At 44.6% G+C, this 16,597-nt stretch overlaps 1 protein-coding gene and 1 long non-coding RNA gene across 2 annotated transcripts; one reads left to right on the top strand and one right to left on the bottom strand.

The window, feature by feature from the left end:
• Nucleotides 1–3,328: 3,328 nt before the first annotated feature.
• Nucleotides 3,329–5,788, bottom strand: LOC135318984 (uncharacterized). The gene is made up of 2 exons (XR_010377493.1): nucleotides 5,675–5,788; nucleotides 3,329–4,677 (listed from the first exon to the last, which is right to left on the bottom strand). It is a non-coding gene; the product is annotated as an uncharacterized LOC135318984 (long non-coding RNA).
• Nucleotides 5,789–9,105: 3,317 nt separating this feature from the next.
• On the top strand, nucleotides 9,106–16,266 carry LOC105105640 (G patch domain-containing protein 4). The gene is made up of 8 exons (XM_010999453.3): nucleotides 9,106–9,213; nucleotides 11,704–11,839; nucleotides 12,268–12,341; nucleotides 12,453–12,545; nucleotides 12,647–12,733; nucleotides 14,309–14,400; nucleotides 14,661–14,711; nucleotides 14,955–16,266. The coding sequence occupies exons 2-8, from the start codon at nucleotides 11,761–11,763 to the stop codon at nucleotides 15,796–15,798; spliced, it is 1,320 nt and encodes a 439-aa protein (XP_010997755.3). The 5' UTR covers nucleotides 9,106–9,213; nucleotides 11,704–11,760; the 3' UTR covers nucleotides 15,799–16,266.
• The last annotated feature ends 331 nt before the right edge of the window (nucleotides 16,267–16,597 follow it).

Here is a 16,597-nt window from a genome sequence, read left to right as displayed (position 1 = left end):
CGTTCATTCTCAGTTCTCCCCAGGAGACACTGCGAGGTAGGAATGGGGTAAGACGGCTCAGGCTTGAGTTGGGGTCTTTTCACTGAACTGTATCTTCTGAGGAGAGGCCTTTGTCACTCCTGCTACCGGCTGACCAGGGAGAGGGAGGTGGAACCATCTTGGACAAGCATGAAGTCCTGTCACCTCTTTTCCTGACACCCCAGACTCAGCTTCCACCCTCCAGGCACATTTAGCTGACCAAGGTCCTGGCCCCTTGGTGATGGCAAGCATGGTCCCAGTTTACTACTGGGATTGTTGCATGAAGGACTGGAAGAGTTGGCAAAGCAGAGCGAGGCTAGGTGTGCCTGGCGGGGCTTCCCTCTCCTTCCAATGAAATTCACGTGCACTCACAGCTGCCTCCCTGCGGCCCAGTCTTCTGTAGACGCTGCAGGGCAGCCTCACACTCCTTCGCTGCTGGTTCTCACTTTTCTCCTCCTCCCTGGGAGCCCCCAGGACGCTGTCTTTTCTCTGGCCCTGGCTCAGACCTCTTGTGGGGCTGGATCCTGGCTGCACTGTAGTACGATGTGGGAGGTGAGCCTGGGGATATCAGCCTTCTGGAAAGGCATATTTTCCACTCAGGACACCCAAACGGCTTTTGTACTGTGGGTAGAATCAAGAGTGGGAAGGAAGAAGATGTGGCCATGCTTTTGGGTGGAGGGGGCATGAGGCCACGGAGGCTACAGGGAGGAACACAGGACCACTTATCAGATACTGACTTCTTATGAGGCTCTATACCAACCTTCTGGAACTTCAGACTTCTGAATTATCAAATGGGAACTACACCTACCCAATGGGACGGGCTAGTGTGAGGGTGATGGAGCAGACTTCTACAAAGTGAAAAGCACACTGTGAATGAGGTTCATTGTTATAATGGTTCGTTCAACTGGGAAAAAGTTTAAAGAAGGAGAGAACAAGGTGGGAAAGAGCTGAGCCCCATTAGACCCATTCATCCTCGCACTAGCCACATTCTCTAAGAAAAGACGGGGCCCCTCATGGGGCTGGGGTCTCTCTCTAAACAGTGAGGGTGTCCCTCTCTATTTTTTCATCTCAATCTCTCTATTTCCATCTCTGTGAAGAATGGGAGGATGCCACCACCACGCCTCAGATGCCATGTGGAGCCCTGACTGTGCCGGATCTTGGGCTGCCCTGCCTAGCTCAGAAGTCCTGGACAGAACTCATTTCCCTGTGGGTCAGACCAGCCCCTTGATGTGGGGCTTTTGAGAAGTGGGCCTTACTGATCAGAACCTAGAAACTAGAGGTGAAGTTGTCCAGAGGGAGGAGCTGGCTGGCTCCATGGGCAGCTTCTTTCTGGCTCTGAAAGGTCCTGAAGGAATGGGAGGGGAGTGTCTTGTCCTCATCTTAACCTGGCAGATATTCAGGTTTGTCAACCATCTCTGTCCTGAGGGATAACACCTGTTCTATGTCCAAGGTAGATGGGGGTGAAGCAAAATGGTAGAAAGCGCAGAGAACAGTAAACGACAAACGTCTAGAGGCTATTTTCATGGTTACTAAGATTTAACAATTATATTTTACATATTACTGATCCTGTTACCTATCACTTCTGTTTGTCACATCAGTTCATGACTATTTTCAAGGAGACCATTGAAATTGTATTTTTGTTCAGCCGCTTCTGCAAATACCTTGAAATCCCAAGTTCTCATTTTATCAGCCCTTCTCATTCTCCCAGGTCTCAAGATCTGCTCTCTCAAATCCCTGCTTCTGTTCTCCTTCTGGCCAATTTGTGTTGCATCTGACTTTACTTCATACAGACTCTCACTCCTAGTCTCACACTGGTCAAACTTAGCCCAGAAGTAAGAAAATTTGCAAGTAGTAATCAACCATTCTCCGACCAGAATGTGAATAACTGGAAAAAGTGAGCCCCAACTTATAGTTCTACATTCTTTCACATGGGAGACGTGAATACTCTCACAGTATTATCATTCCCATTTTATGGGCAAGGAAACCAATGTCTAGAGAAAGTTAGTAAATTGCTAGTAAGTAACCCAGGTGGCTCATCTCCAAAGGTAGATGAATTCCTCCCTTCTGTGAAAGAAAATTCCTCCAAACTTAGAAAAGGCAAAATGAAGATGGCTTGGGTTTTGTTCTTGTTGGTATCACTGTAGAGCATTGTCTGCAAGATTGCATGACACTCAATTGACTCTCCTGGGAAATGTAACTTTATTGCTCCAGCATGTCTGATAAATAATCAACAATGACACAGGTGAAACATTTATAGTCCTGTATGGTTAGTGGTTAACTTGCAGAGGTTGATAAAATGATAGGGTTTATTGCCCAATAGCAAAGTCAACCACAAGGGTGTTCTGGTTTTATTATCCTAGAAAGTTGACCAATCTACATCTAAATTAGTAATCTTATTTTGGCAGCCCTTTTTTTATTGACTGTATAAATCCCTGTTTCTCAAATGCTCTTCAAAGCAGCTCTGTTGTCTTCTTCCTAGTTTCCGCATTAATGAGTTAAAAAAATCTTTGACATGAGTAACAAATAACTTTGACAATTGTGTCTTTTCACTCCTCAACTTTCCTATATTGAAGTCAACACACTAGTGCTTTCTGTTTCCCTCAAATAGCAGATCCACTGGTACAACTAGCACGTGAGTTCCCTGCGAGACTGAACTCGCTTGAGGGGAGGACACTTGGAATCTCCAGCCTGCAGAGGACCAGCAAGGGCACTGGAGGAAGTGGCCATTCTCAGCAAGAGTCCACAGTGCCGTCTTGTAGTTACAGCTAGGCTGGCTGCTGCTCCAGTGGGCCACCACTGTTAGAGCAACTCAGTTCCATTAGCAACATCACAGACTATAATGTGTCCCTTGTGCTTCCTCCAGGAAGCCTCCCAAGAAACAGCTGAACAGTTTTCTCACCTGGCATACACTAGGCCATTCAGAAAATATTTACTGAATGAACAAATAAAACTGAGGGTTCCCCCCCCCTCCCCCAGTTTCTGTAAGCTTAACCAAAAGACAGGGCATAATGGTTAAGTTCCACAGGCTCTGGAATTTGAGTGTCTGGAGATAAACTTCAGACAACCTATTCACTAGATAAAATTAGGCAACTTACCTTCTTTTTATTTCAGTGTTTTTGTCTGAAAATAAGGATAACAACATCAATAATTAGAACAGGGCCTGACTCATAAAATGCACTCAATACATCTTAGCCCCTTACTACTGGTGAGCCGAAGTGTCAAAGGGAGCAGAAGCAATCAAAACACAGATACTGACTGATTGATTCTAAGGGATCACCTGATTTTTAAGGACATAAAAACCACACACACATACAAGTCAATGTCCCATTTATTTTCATTTATATGTTATAAAACATAACAAAATTAATACAGGAATATAAAGAAAAAAATTAAACCACTAACAAAGGGATAAAGGAAAAGTAAAATCCTGCTTGCTTCCTTTCCTGCCTTCCTTCTTCTCATTTCTTTCTGGAACAATTAAACCATTGGTAAGCCTCTTTTGTTTATGTCCAGAAAGTTTTTAAGAATCTACAAGAATGCAGATAAGTACAAACACACATTATGCATATATTCTTTTTTTTAAACTAGTTGAGATCATATTATACAAACTGTTCCTTACTTTGCTTTTTTTAATCTAATAATGTGTTATGAGCATCTGTTATTAGCACATGACATAAAGCTTCTTCATTCTTTTATGTGTGTGCATAATATTCCAGTGGGTGACTGTAGCATAATTTATTTGATAAGATGCCTATCATTGCTAGAGGTTGGGACAACCAGTTAGCCATCTTGGGGAAAAAAATCTGATCCATAACGCATTCCTTAAACGAAATAAATTCCAAGAAGCTCAAAGACTTAAGTGTAAAAATGAAGCCAGAATGAATTGTAGAATAATAATTTTTGCAAATTGGAAGGCAAATTTTATTGCTTTCTTAAAAACTGATTACACAACGATGCACTTCATTTTAGACAATTTAACAAACGTAAAAACATTTAAAAACGGAAAGCCCCCCTAAATCCTACCACATGGAGAAAATAAATTTTAACGTTTTGTTGTCTGTCCCATCAAACTTTCAAGGCATTTTGTACTATGTGTATGAATTTTGTCGTGATTTAATGTGCAATAAAAAAGACAGCCAGCAGGTGGCGCGAGAAGGCTGCATTACCTGCACTGCCGGGCCTAGCACAGAGCAGGGCTCCGTCCATACACAGTCTTGTGCACTGTTGGGGGATCACCACTTTTCTGAGGCGGAGCATGCTCAGGGATGGAAAGGCTACAGCAGAAATCTGGGGTCGTCTTCAGGCTCAGAGCGCCCTCAGACTTCTGGCTCTGACAAGGCTTAATTAAGCTCCAGTTCAGAGGGAGAGACTCCCAATTTTTCAAAGCAATTTTCTTCATATTTGTGGCAACAGTGCCAAGAGAAAGAAGGGGGTGGGATTCCTTGCTGTTTTTCTTTCCAGCATGGTCCTTTTTCCCACCTCTACTTCCACTCATGTTGGTGTCTTTTATTCTGTCCCATTCAGCAATTTTCCACAGCATTTTTACTGATGTTTCTGAAAATATTTCATTTTTAAAAATATACAAAACAACCCAAATGGATGTGTGGGCTACCTTGAAAACTTCACTCCTCTGGCACGACTCAGAAGTGGCAGCAAGCCCTACAGAGGAAAGAGGGCCCGTTACAAGCCCTCCCCTGATCCACTCTCCCCACGCCACCACCACAACCAGCATATTCACACCCTGAGGTGTTCAAGCCCCTTCACAGAAGGAGATACTGAGGCCAGGGAAAGACAGAGACAAGAACTAGAGTGACAGTGATGCAGGGCTCAGAGACAGGTCTTGACCCAGAAGCATGGTACCGACGGGCAGATGGCAAAGGTGCTTCAAAGAGAAATAAATGTGAAGCAGACCCTACACTAGATTGCATCAGTGAACAGCTGTCTGTGGCTGAGACCACAGTCTTTTCATTACATTTCCTTTTTCTGTGCCAGCTGGCCCTCAGGTTACTCACTTACAAATTGGGATGATTACATGCATCATGGGACTAGGATGAGAATTAAATTTGATGCTGTTTGTGAAAATGACATTTTAAACTGTAAACCACTGTTTTAAATAAAAACCACTATTTTTAAATAGTAAAGGACTTTACACAAGGGATTGTAATATTTTGCTGTTATGAACTCAATGGTTACTGAAGTAGGAAAATTAGAAACTGCCTAGGTCTGAGGATTAGGAAATAATATCAGTCTAAGGAAAACCCTAAGAGCTGTAGGTGCACCCTTTTTTTTTTCTCAATAGAAAAGTAAATAACATTAGGTAAACATTGGCAGTATTTGTGATATCAGCGTTTTTAAATCCCACAATGTAGTTGCAACCACAAGCTATTTTCTCTTCCCCCAGGCTCGGATTTCAGTAGCAGAAAAAAAAAAAAAAAAAAAAAAAACCCCACAAAACTGAGAAGAGGTGGAGGGGAAGTGTTATACAAGTGTATGTGCCATAGGGATTTGTGAGCATAGTATGATTTTTATAACATTGTGCTATAGAAATATGTATGAGTATAGCAACATAACCAAAGACCTTAATTTTTCAGAATTAATTCTGCTCCAGAAATTTAGGAAGGAATTCAAGAGTTGGTACTCTCAGGGCCACACTCACTTCCTCCTGAAGGCCTCCCTGTTGTCAGTCATATTTCTCCTCATTTCCGCACCAAGTCCCTCAGCACTGAGGAACTTTGATTAGTATCCATTTGCTGTTTTAAAGTTATTTTTCCTAATGAAAAAAAATTTTGTTTTTTAGTTTTATTTCTTGGGGGTGGAGGTAATTAGGTTTATTTATTCATTTATTTTTAGAGGAGGTACTGGGGATTGAACCCAGGACCTTATGCATGCTAAGCATGTGCTCTATCATTGAGCTATTCCCTCCCCTGCCTTTTTTTTTTTTTTTTTTTTTAGTTTTTTTTAATAAAATATGTTAATTGTAGAAAACCGGAAATTCAGAGAAAAGATATAAAGAAGGAGAAGCACCTTTTTGTAATCCTGTCACCTTGGAATGACTGCCTATAACAGGTTACTATTTTTCCCTTCTATTTTTAGTGTGACTGTGGATTTTTTTTTTTGAGATATAATTCACATATCATAAAATTCACTCTTCCAAAGTGTACAATTCAGTGGTCTTTAGTATGTTCATGAGTTTATCCATCACCACTGATTCCAGAACATGTCATCAACCCAAAAAGAAACCCTGTACTCATCAGTAGTCACTCTCCATTTCCTTCTTCCCGGTTGACCTATGTCAGTGGATTTGCCTGCTCTGCACATTGCATGTAAATCCAAGTTGCTGCTTGTATCAATCCTTCATTCCTTTTGATGACTGAATAACATTTCATTGTGGATCTGCCATGTTTCGTTTATTCATTCATCAATTGATGGACATGTGGATTGTTTCCACATTTTAGCTATTACTACAAATAATGCTTCTATGAATATTTGTGTACAAGTTTTTGTATAGACATGTTTTCAGTTCTTTAGGGTATATATGTAGGAGTGGGATTGCTATAATACTATTTTTAACAATAATTCTATTTTTAACTTTTTGAGGAACTTTCAAACTGTTTTCCAAGACAGCTGCATTATTTTACCTTCCCACCAGCAATGTATGAGGGTTCCAATTTCTCTACAACCTCACCAACACTTGTTATTGCTCATTTAAAAAATTATAGTTATCCTAGGAGGTGTGAAATGATACCACACTCTGGTTTTCATCTGCATTTTCCTGATGACTAATGATGTTGGGCACCTTTTCACGTGCTTATTAGTCACTTGTATATCTTCTTTGGAGAAATATCTATCTAAATCTTTTACCCATTTTTAAATTGTGTTGTCTTTTTATTGTTGAGTTGTAAGTATTCTTTATTTTTGGATATTGGAACCTTATCAGACATATGATTTGCAAATATTTTCTTCCATTCTGTAGATTGACTTTTTACTTTCTTGATAGTGTGCTTTGGAGTACAAAAGTTTTAATTTTGATGAAGTCCAACTTAACTGTGTTTTTCTTTGGTTGCTTGCACATTTGGACTCATAGCTAAGAAACTTTTGTTACCAACCAGGGTGCTTGGCCTCCTTAATCGATAGAAATTGATAAGAGACCAGACGAGAAATTCAGGAAAGGCTTTATTGCTGCAGCATGATGGAGCAGAAACAAGTAATGGGTTCCTATGCTCACTGCCTGAGGAGGGGAGGGTGAGCTGGTCCCTTAAATCGCGTGAGGGTAGGGGCAGGTCCAGGGGTTGAGCTGGAGGAGTGGCTTAGGTGGTTGGCCCACCCCCTTGGTGGTGCTGTGTGCAGGGATCATGCGCAGTATCTTGCTTCTGCTCCCAGTATCCTGCTTTTGCTCCCAGACACCACAGAAGTGGCAGTTGGGTTTTTGGTCTTTTTGTAGCTTATTGCTCATAACTCCAGGCACACAGTTATTTTTAGTTCTTTATAGTTTCTTTGTATTCTGTTGTTCTGTCCCAGTATAATTATTACAGCCCAGGGTCCCAGGCTTCAAGTCCCAGCCTGTCTCACTATTGTTTAATCCAAGGTTATGAAAATTTCCATCTATAATTTCTTTTGAGTTTTAGAAGTTTCACTCTTAGAGGTTTTGGATTCATGTTGAGTTAATTTTTTGCATATGAGACGAGGTACGGGTCCCACTTTATTCTTTTGCCATGTGGCTATCCAGTTGTCTTAACACCATTTATTGAAAACAATACACTCTCCTTATTGAATCGTCTTGGCATTTTTGTTGAAAATTAATTGCTCGTAAATGTGTGGGTTTGTTTCTGGACTCTTATTTCTATTCTGTTGATCCAGAACCACAGTCTTGATTACTATAGCTTTGTAGTAAGTTTAGAAATTGGGAAATGTTTGTCCTTCAACTTTGTTCTTTTTCAAGAAAAAGAACCCCTTGCATTTCCAAATTGAATTTCCAAATCAGCTTGTCAACTTACGCAAAAAAGCCAGCTAGGAGTTTGACAGAGATTGCATTGAATCTGTAGACCAATTTGGAGACTATTGTGATCTTAACAATATTAAGGCTTCCCATCCATAAACATAGGTACCTTTCCATTTATGTGGGTCTTCTTTAGTTTCAATGACATTTTGTAATTTTCAGTGTACAACTCTTGCACTTCTTTTGTTATGTTTTGTTAAATTCCTAACTGTTTTATTCCTTTTGGTGCTATTGCATCAAAATCTTATGGAGATAAGGGAGTATGACTTATCAAGCAGTTGTGACAAAGCTTTACTGTGAAATGGCAGTTTTTCTCTTTGAAATTCCTGGGGGCGTTAAGTTATGGTAGATATTGATAAAGGGAAGCAGAGGGATACCTTTTTCAGGTTAGTTCTCGGGTGGCTCAGTGAAGCCTAAGAACCTTTTGTGGGGATGGAAGCGTATGCAACCTCTCTTGCTGATTTCCTTGCAGTATCTTCTTCCCCTCCCCTGTACAGTAGATCCACATACTTAACAAGGCAAGTCCAAACTCCTCAGCCTGCCTTGCGTTCCGGAATCCCCACCCTCTCTCCAGTCCCAACCTTCTCTGGCTAAACCACCTGCTCCCTGAAGTCAGGGCTCATGTCTTACAAACCTTTGTTATCACCTGTACCAAAGGGGAAGGTCCTGGCACACAGTAGTGAGTCAAAAGGTGTTTGATGAACCTACTGAAACCTCTAGAGTTTTATAAATAACTGTCCCTGCAGGCTGAGTATTCATCCCCACGTCACTTCAGAAATGTTGTCTCCATCTCTGCCTCCATGAATCTCTCAGGCCACTGTCGATGCTTTCCCCTAAAGTTTCCCTTCCTCGTAAATGTACCCAAGACTAGTCAGTGTCGGACCCAAAGCTGTTCTCGGCATCCAGAGAGTGTGGGTTAGGGCTGAAGTCCCGCGGCCGCTCAGGGCCTGCAGGTAGTTAGTAGAATACTTCCCAAATCTTCTGAAATGGGCACGCTCTGGACCCGAGTTTCTATGGCAAACAAACAGGCAAGTGAGCCTATCCAAAACAGTTCCTCCTGGGAGGACTGAGGCTCCGAGTCCGGAGTGAGTCTCTATGGTTTCGACAGCCTAGAAGGACCGAGAAGGCACTTCCGGGGAAATGGCGGCGCACAAGTCACATCTGCCACATGTTTCTGCGGAGAGGACCTTGCAATGAAGGTAAGGGGCTGCAGTTCTCCAAATGGTGGCTGTCGGAGCCTGGGCTCAGGAGCAAATGTGAGAGCGGGAGAGTAGTTTTACCCAAGTGAAACTGGCAGGAGGGCTGGAGTTTAGACCTCAGGAAGAAGGAGATCTAGGGAAAGGGTACCCGGCTCTTTGGGACTGCTGTAAGAATTATGGCCCTGGATCCCTTCTCCAGAAAGCTTCCAGAAAGCTCAGGTCGACTGGAGAGAAGACAGTTCCTGAAAGTGTACTCGCAGCCTGGGACCTAGTTGCTTCTGTCCACAGTTATTCATTGTAAGTCCGTTAAAGCAATCCCCACCCACGTGTATCATTCAGTTCACCGAATAACGCACTTTCGAGTCTTGGAGCTGCATTAATTGTACTGGGGTTGGGAAATAAAGCCCGTTTGTGACTTCCAGGGCGTATAGTTACGAATTACTGAAACAAGGGACAGGCCACCGTAAGTCTTACAGCATAAAGCACAAGTAGCTATAAAAGACTGAGGAGCATAGTGGTTAAGAACATCAGTTCTGGAATGCCTGAGGTCCTGGATCCACTGCCAGCTATTTGATTTGGACAAGTAACTGAACTTCTCAGTGCCATTTCTTCATTTGTAAGTTACGGTAAAAATCTTTAATGGGGTTGTTGGGAGGATTAAATGAGACATTGTGTGTGAAGCAAGTAGCAACAGGCTGGCACTGAGTAAATGCATAAGTGTTGTTGTTAATATTATTGAAATCTGCGGGCTGATAGATGAGAGATAACTTCAGAAGAGGCAGATTTGAGGTGGCTTTAAAGGCCTCAGTGTTTGAATTTTACTAATCTTGCAGTATCAGGCAAGATGGAGCCATTTCTTCATTCAGTGCTTTTTTGTTGGGACTCTCAAGGTCTCAATTAGATTTTCAGGTAATCATCCTTCACAGTAGAAATGTGAACAGAAATGTGAGTCATCCCGAATTTGTTACTTGTTTTTTCTCTGAATTTGCTACTCTATATCTAAACAGACTGGTCATTGCTCTTAACCCTAAAATGTAATGTTTAGGAGGGGTGATGTAATGATGTGTCTGATTTTTTTTTTTTAAACCAGCATACTTACTAGACCTTCTTAAACACAAATAAAAGCTTTACCCTTCAGAGTTGTTACTTTGGAAGGCTAGAGGATTACTCCAGTAGTGCCATTAATCAGCTTTGAAAATGGTCTGCAATGCCTGTGATAAATGATCTTAATACAAGTTACTTTTTGTGACTCAAGTCAGCAGTGATAGTTTTGAATGTCTCGTGTAATAAGCCATCTTAACCAGTTCAGAGGCAAAGTTGGTATATAAGTTGGATAATGCCATTGTGGAGTCCAAAAAGAGGAACACTTGAGTGACTGTAAAGAAATGCAAGTACAGTCGACCCTTGAACAACACAAGTTTGAACTGCACAAGTCCACTTACATGCGGGTTTTTTTTTTTTTTTTCAATAAATACTACAGTACTACACCTGTGGTTGGTTGAATCCGCCGATGTGGAAGGCTGACTGTGGGACTTGAGCATCCATGGATTTTGGTTTCCATGGCAGGTCCTGGAACCAACACCCTGCAGATATTGAGGGATGACTGTAGTTGGTAATATGATAGAAAGAGGGACACTTTGGAGTCAGGCAATCTGGGCTCATATTCCAGCTTCATCTCTTACTAGCTGTGTAACCCCAAGCAAGAAACCTGACTTCGTTTTCCTCTTTTGTAAAATAAGGATAATGCCTATTTTGCAGGACTGTCAGGATTAAATGAGATGGTAAAACAATATGTGTAATCCCCCATTATGCATTAAATATTCAAGAAGAGCACCCTTCCTAAACTGGACAGTCCAAAAAAGGGGTGCTCCAACAAGACTGAAAGGAAGAGGTGTGTAGCCCCCACACCAAGAGGACAGTGAAAATGCTGGCCACAGGTATAGGGTATGGCTCTGCTAAGTACTATTATAACTCAGGTTAATAAGCACCTCACTGCATTGTTTTTCATGGTAATAAATTGGGAGATGTTATCAGGTGGTGAGAATTTAAGAGTGGGACCTCTGCAGACAAGCCGCCTGGGTTTGAGTTCCACATGCATCAGCTGTGTGACCCTGAGCAAGTTACCTAAACTCTTGAGTCTTTAGTTTCCTCATTTGTAAAATAGGGATAATACTACTTTCCTGAATGTAAAGTTCAGGAAATCTTCCTTAGCTGGGAAGATTACAGGAAATGATCCATGGAAAGCTTTAGCACAGCCTGGCCTGTGATAACATGACATGTGGCATCTCCATAAACAGGTGTTATTATCAATCTCAGTCTTCCTTGACTCTCAACGTGTTGATGTTGATCTCTTTGTGGTCAGTCAGGGAGCTCCCCAAGGACCAGGCCTCCTTCCTCTGTCTCTGTTCCAACTTAAGGAAAGAATTCTTACAAGAGCAGTCAGGGTGGGTTTGATGGATGATTTGGGCACTTTCTCTTTTCCTCTTAAAGGGATGACAGTGATCTCTTCTCTGGTGAAGGCCTGAGGACAGTGACTCTTTTCTCACCATGAGTGTCACTCCAGAGGTCAAGAGTCGTGGGATGAAGTTTGCTGAGGAACAGCTGCTAAAGCATGGATGGACTCAAGGTGATCCCCACAGGTCCCCTTCCACATCCCCCAGCTCCCTCACTGCCCTCTGCCTAGGGAGAGGCATCATCCTGGATTACCCCTAAGTAGTCTGTTCAATTGGAGGAGGAAAATCAGACTTTCCAGAAAAGGGAAGAATGGAAGGAATATGATGGATAGTGAGTAGGAAGTGTTGGGAGGACTGGAAGAGGCAGAGAGACATGATCTCTGTCCTGAAAGAATTATGAAGGAAAAGATAGTTCAGGTTCAGACAGGAGGACCGCATGGAGAGGTGCTGGAAAGGGTGAAACTAGGAGAACTTCTGAGACAGACGGGGTGTGCCTGATGCCAGATGTGCAGAATGGCAAGGAGTGCCATGTGCTGGGGGCGCCTCATGAGGGCTTGGGGCAGGCATTGGGATAAGCCGAATCATTCACTGTCTTCTGCAGGCAAAGGCCTGGGCCGGAAAGAGAACGGCATCACCCAGGCCCTCAGGGTAACGCTGAAGCAGGACACTTACGGGGTAAGACTGGGCAGGCTGAGGGAGGTCCGTGTGGATGGACAGGGGCAGCCTTGAGGATAGGGGGAGAGCGGGGAAGGACAGGCCCTGAGTTCATACTTCTTCCTCTGGCAGGTGGGACATGACCCTGCCAAGGAGTTCACAAACCACTGGTGGAATGAGCTCTTCAACAAGACTGCAGCCAGCTTAGTAGTGGAAACTAGGCAGGTATGAGCTCTAATAGATGGTCACGTGAAACATGAGGGCCTGGGACACATGGGGGTGAGGGAGACACAGCATGTCGCCCACTCATGGATACTTCCCCGCAGGATGGAGTACAGATCAGGCGCCTTTCTAAGGAGACCACTCATCGTAATCATCCCAAGCCCAACATGCTGTATCAGAAGTTTGTGAAGGTATTAGAGGCTGGCGGTGGGAGGGCCCATCCTTTTTTCCTTCCCTGGTCTCCCCTGGGGCCTGAACAGTTGCCTTGTGTGCCCTACCTGTCCTCAGGACTGTCCTAATATATCAGCATCCTGTGACCAACCTTGCTGTTGCTTACCTAGACTGCTCAGACCCTCAGCAAGAAATCTTCAGGTTGCATGGATCCCTACCATCTGTTGAGGGGGCAGCAACAGGGACTGGGAGGCAGGGCACAGTCAGGAGCTGCCAGAGCAGGGCAGGGAGGGGTTGTTTAATTCAAAGGACTTAGAAGCCAGAGGAGACCTGAGAGATTATCTGACCCATTGTCCTTGTTTTGCAGATGTGGCCAAAAGGGGGCAAAGTGGCTCACTGAAGAGTGGCTAGGAGTGGCAGATAGGACTAGAACCCAGGTCTTCAGACTCCCCTTTTCCAGCATGCCAATAGAAGGAGCTAACATTTAATGATCATCTATTATATGCTAGGGGGCTCTACGTGTTATCCAGCAAATCTTCCCCTTTCTCCTTGTCTCTGTGGCCATCTTCTATCTCAGTTCAGACCATCATCATCTCCTACCTAATTTCTTTCACAGCCTCATAACTAGACTAACTCTAGTCTCACTCCCTACCCCAATCAGTTCATCCTCCACAAAGCGTCCAGAGCTTTCTCTCTCAAACACAAATTACACTGAGTCACTGGCTTCTCCTTGACGTAGGACGACACAGTCCAGATGTGTCAGACTGGCTCACATGGCCCTTCATGCCTTGTCCCTGCCTTCTTCCCTTGCCTCTCTCTCGCCACTTCTCTTAGGACCTCTACACTTCAGCCAGATGGAATCTGAATCTTTTGAAGGTACCACGTTCTTTCACCTTCAGGTTTTTGCACATGCTATTCCCTCTGCCTGGGACATTCTGATCCCTTTGCCCCTTTACCTGCTGACTTTTTGTCTTCCAGAGCTCAGCTACTTGTAGAAACGATTCCTCCAACCCTGAAGCCTGATAGGGTGCCCCTCCTCTAGCACAGACAACACCTTTCATCATAATTGCCTGTGTTTCACCATATTCCTTTCCCCCTCAACCATGTAGATTTCATCTGGGCTAGACCTATCTCATTCTTATTCCACTCTATATCCCCAATCTCTTAGTTTATAGTAGGTTCTTAATCTGTTCAAATTAAGTACTATGCATAGGTATGGGGGTGGGGGGCGTGAAAAGTACCATCTTTATTGTCAGTTCCAGGACCATGGGATGACCATGGGATAGGGGGCACTTGTCCCACTGTGGAGACCTGAAGACCCAGAGCACTTCTTCTTCCCTTCTTGTTCTGCCCACTAGCTGGCTGTGAGTCAGGGAGGCTCAGACTGACCCACCCCACCCACCCCCAACTGCAGCCCACCTCCTGCCCAAGTTGAAGTGTGCAGTTGGGTGCACCTCTCTGTGGGTCTGCTAGGAGTGATGTTGGGGGCTGACAAATTTGTGCCTATGCCTATTCCTGGGGGGCAGGGGGGAGCTTTCCCAGGAAGGAAAAGGGATGGCAGTGGCCCTTGTTCACCCCATGATCCCTCCTTTTAGACGGCCACACTGACTTCAAGTGGGGAGAAGCCAGACAAGGACTTGGAAAGCTGCAGTGATGACGACAGCCAGGTGCCCAAGCCTCCAAAGATGTGAGACTTCTTTTTAGTGCTAGGGGCATGTGGGAGGAGATGCCTTCAAATCTCAAAAGGACGGACCAAATGTAGTGCTTGACTGTGGACTTCTTCAGGGTGGAACTGTGTTGTACTGTTCTTTGTATCCACCACATAGAAAACTGCCAGGTCCTGAATAGGAACTCAGTGTTGACGGAATGTTTTGGAGGGAAGAAGAGGTCCAGTCTTTCCACCAGATCTGTTTGTAATTCCTGATTCTTCCCCCCTCCCCCCAACAGTCTGACTGATGAGATGCTACTCCAAGCCTGTGAGGGGCGAACAGCACACAAGTAAGTAGTGGTTAGCTTCTCCGGCTCCCTTCTATTCTCCCCATCACAAATCCACCCTTGAGGATGGCCTGTGCCAATTCTTGGCTTTCTTCACCCCAGAGAAAATGATTCCTACTCTCTGCCCATCTCTGAAGCTGCCCAAAGATAGGCAGCTCCTCCCTTACCAACTTTCCACTGCAGTCTCAAAGATTAGGCCTGTTTTCCCTGATACCCTCCCTCTGACTTGGGCCCCATTTATTTCAGGGCTGCCCGTCTTGGGATCACAATGAAGGCTAAGCTTGCTCGGTTAGAGGCCCAGGAGCAGGCCTTCCTGGCTCATCTCAAAGGCCAAGACCCTGGGACGCCTCAGCTGCCATCTGAGAGCAAGCCCCCCAAAAAAAAGAAAAAGAAAAGGAAGCAGAAAGAGGAGGAAGAGGCTATAGCAACTGAAGGGAGTGCAGAAGAGTACCGACAGCACACTGACCAAAGCATCAGGAAAAGCAAGAAGAAAAAACGGCATCAGGAGGAAGAGGTCACAGATGAGAGAGAGAGAACAGCTGTAGAGAACGAGGGAGAAGAGACCACAGGAACAAGTGGGCCTGGGGAACACACTGATCAGTCCTTCAGGAAAAGGAAGAAGAGGCAGCACCATGAAGAGAAGGTGAGGGTCTCAGATAATAAAGGATGTAAGGAGGCTACCGATGGTGTCAGGACAGAGGAGGTAGAGAGTAGGGCATACACTGACCCATGCAGCAGAAGCAGGAAGAGGCGGCAGCATGAGGAAGAAGACTTGAACATAGAGAATGAAGAAGCTGAGGAGGCTGTTGTAGATGGTGGGACCAGAGGAGCAGAAAGCAGATCCTGCAGTGATGGGAAAAGCAGGAGAAGCAAGAAGAAAAGACAGAGGCATCAAGAGGAGGAGGAGGATGTCTTGGATGTAAGGGACGAAGGAGATGAGGAAGGTGGCAGCACTAGGGCAGCGGAGAGCAGAGCACGCACTGGCTCGAGTGGCAGAGGTAAGAAGAGGAGGCAGAAGCAGCCAGAGGAGGAAAGACCTGGAGTCAGCACTGACGGGAGAGCAACAAAGAAGAAACAGAAGAGAGACTGAAGGCTAGGCCAAGGTGGGGCTTGGTTGATTCCTCTTCAGGAGTTGTTGACGCTTCAGAGACCTGAGTTGATGCAGGGCTTGTGCACCCCCTCAGTAAGGAGTCCCTCCGAAGGAGGAAACTGTTCTGGAATAGCAGTCTGCTGAGAGCAGAGGGATAGTACTATGCCTGAGTGAGGGAGCAGGCCTGGTCCCCCTTCCAGCTTCTAACCCAGAGATTGTGAACTCAAGCGCCTGCAGGAACCAGGCAGCCAAAGGACAAGGATGCTGAAAGCTGTGGGAACAGGAATGCAGACGCCCTCTGAAGGGACATCTTGCCTAAAAGAAGTTGGAAATGAAGACCTATGGGAAATGTACTGATTTTTAAATACTGCGAAGGCTAAAAAACACCCATGCAAATTCAGCCAATAGGTTGCCAGTTCCTAACTATACCAAGTGACTGAATAAACATCAGTTTGGGCTCCTAGCCTATATATAGGTCCTGACTGTCATCTCCATTCCCAGCCTGAGAAGGTCTTGAATACAAATTAGTTTCCTTGGAGCCCTCTGAAGAAATTCCTTCTGTTCATTTCCTGTAGTCTTGCTGTGCTGCTAAGTGGAAGGAGAACCTCACCCAGCTCCCTGTCCGTGTCCATGTCCCAAATAAGAATTGTGTGTAAAAGACAGCACACCTCACTTGGGAGCCTTTTTCAGCTTCTGAAAGTCAACTGTCATTGCCCCCAAATGTCACAGCAACCCCCCCTTGCACAGTCCGTTCCCCCAGAGAGGTGGCACCATATATATGTCCAATGTTGCTCTCTGA

The sequence above is a fragment of the Camelus dromedarius genome, chromosome 23 (assembly GCF_036321535.1).
Source record: "Camelus dromedarius isolate mCamDro1 chromosome 23, mCamDro1.pat, whole genome shotgun sequence".
Lineage (NCBI taxonomy): Eukaryota > Metazoa > Chordata > Mammalia > Artiodactyla > Camelidae > Camelus > Camelus dromedarius.
This window is presented reverse-complemented; position numbering and strand designations above follow the sequence as displayed.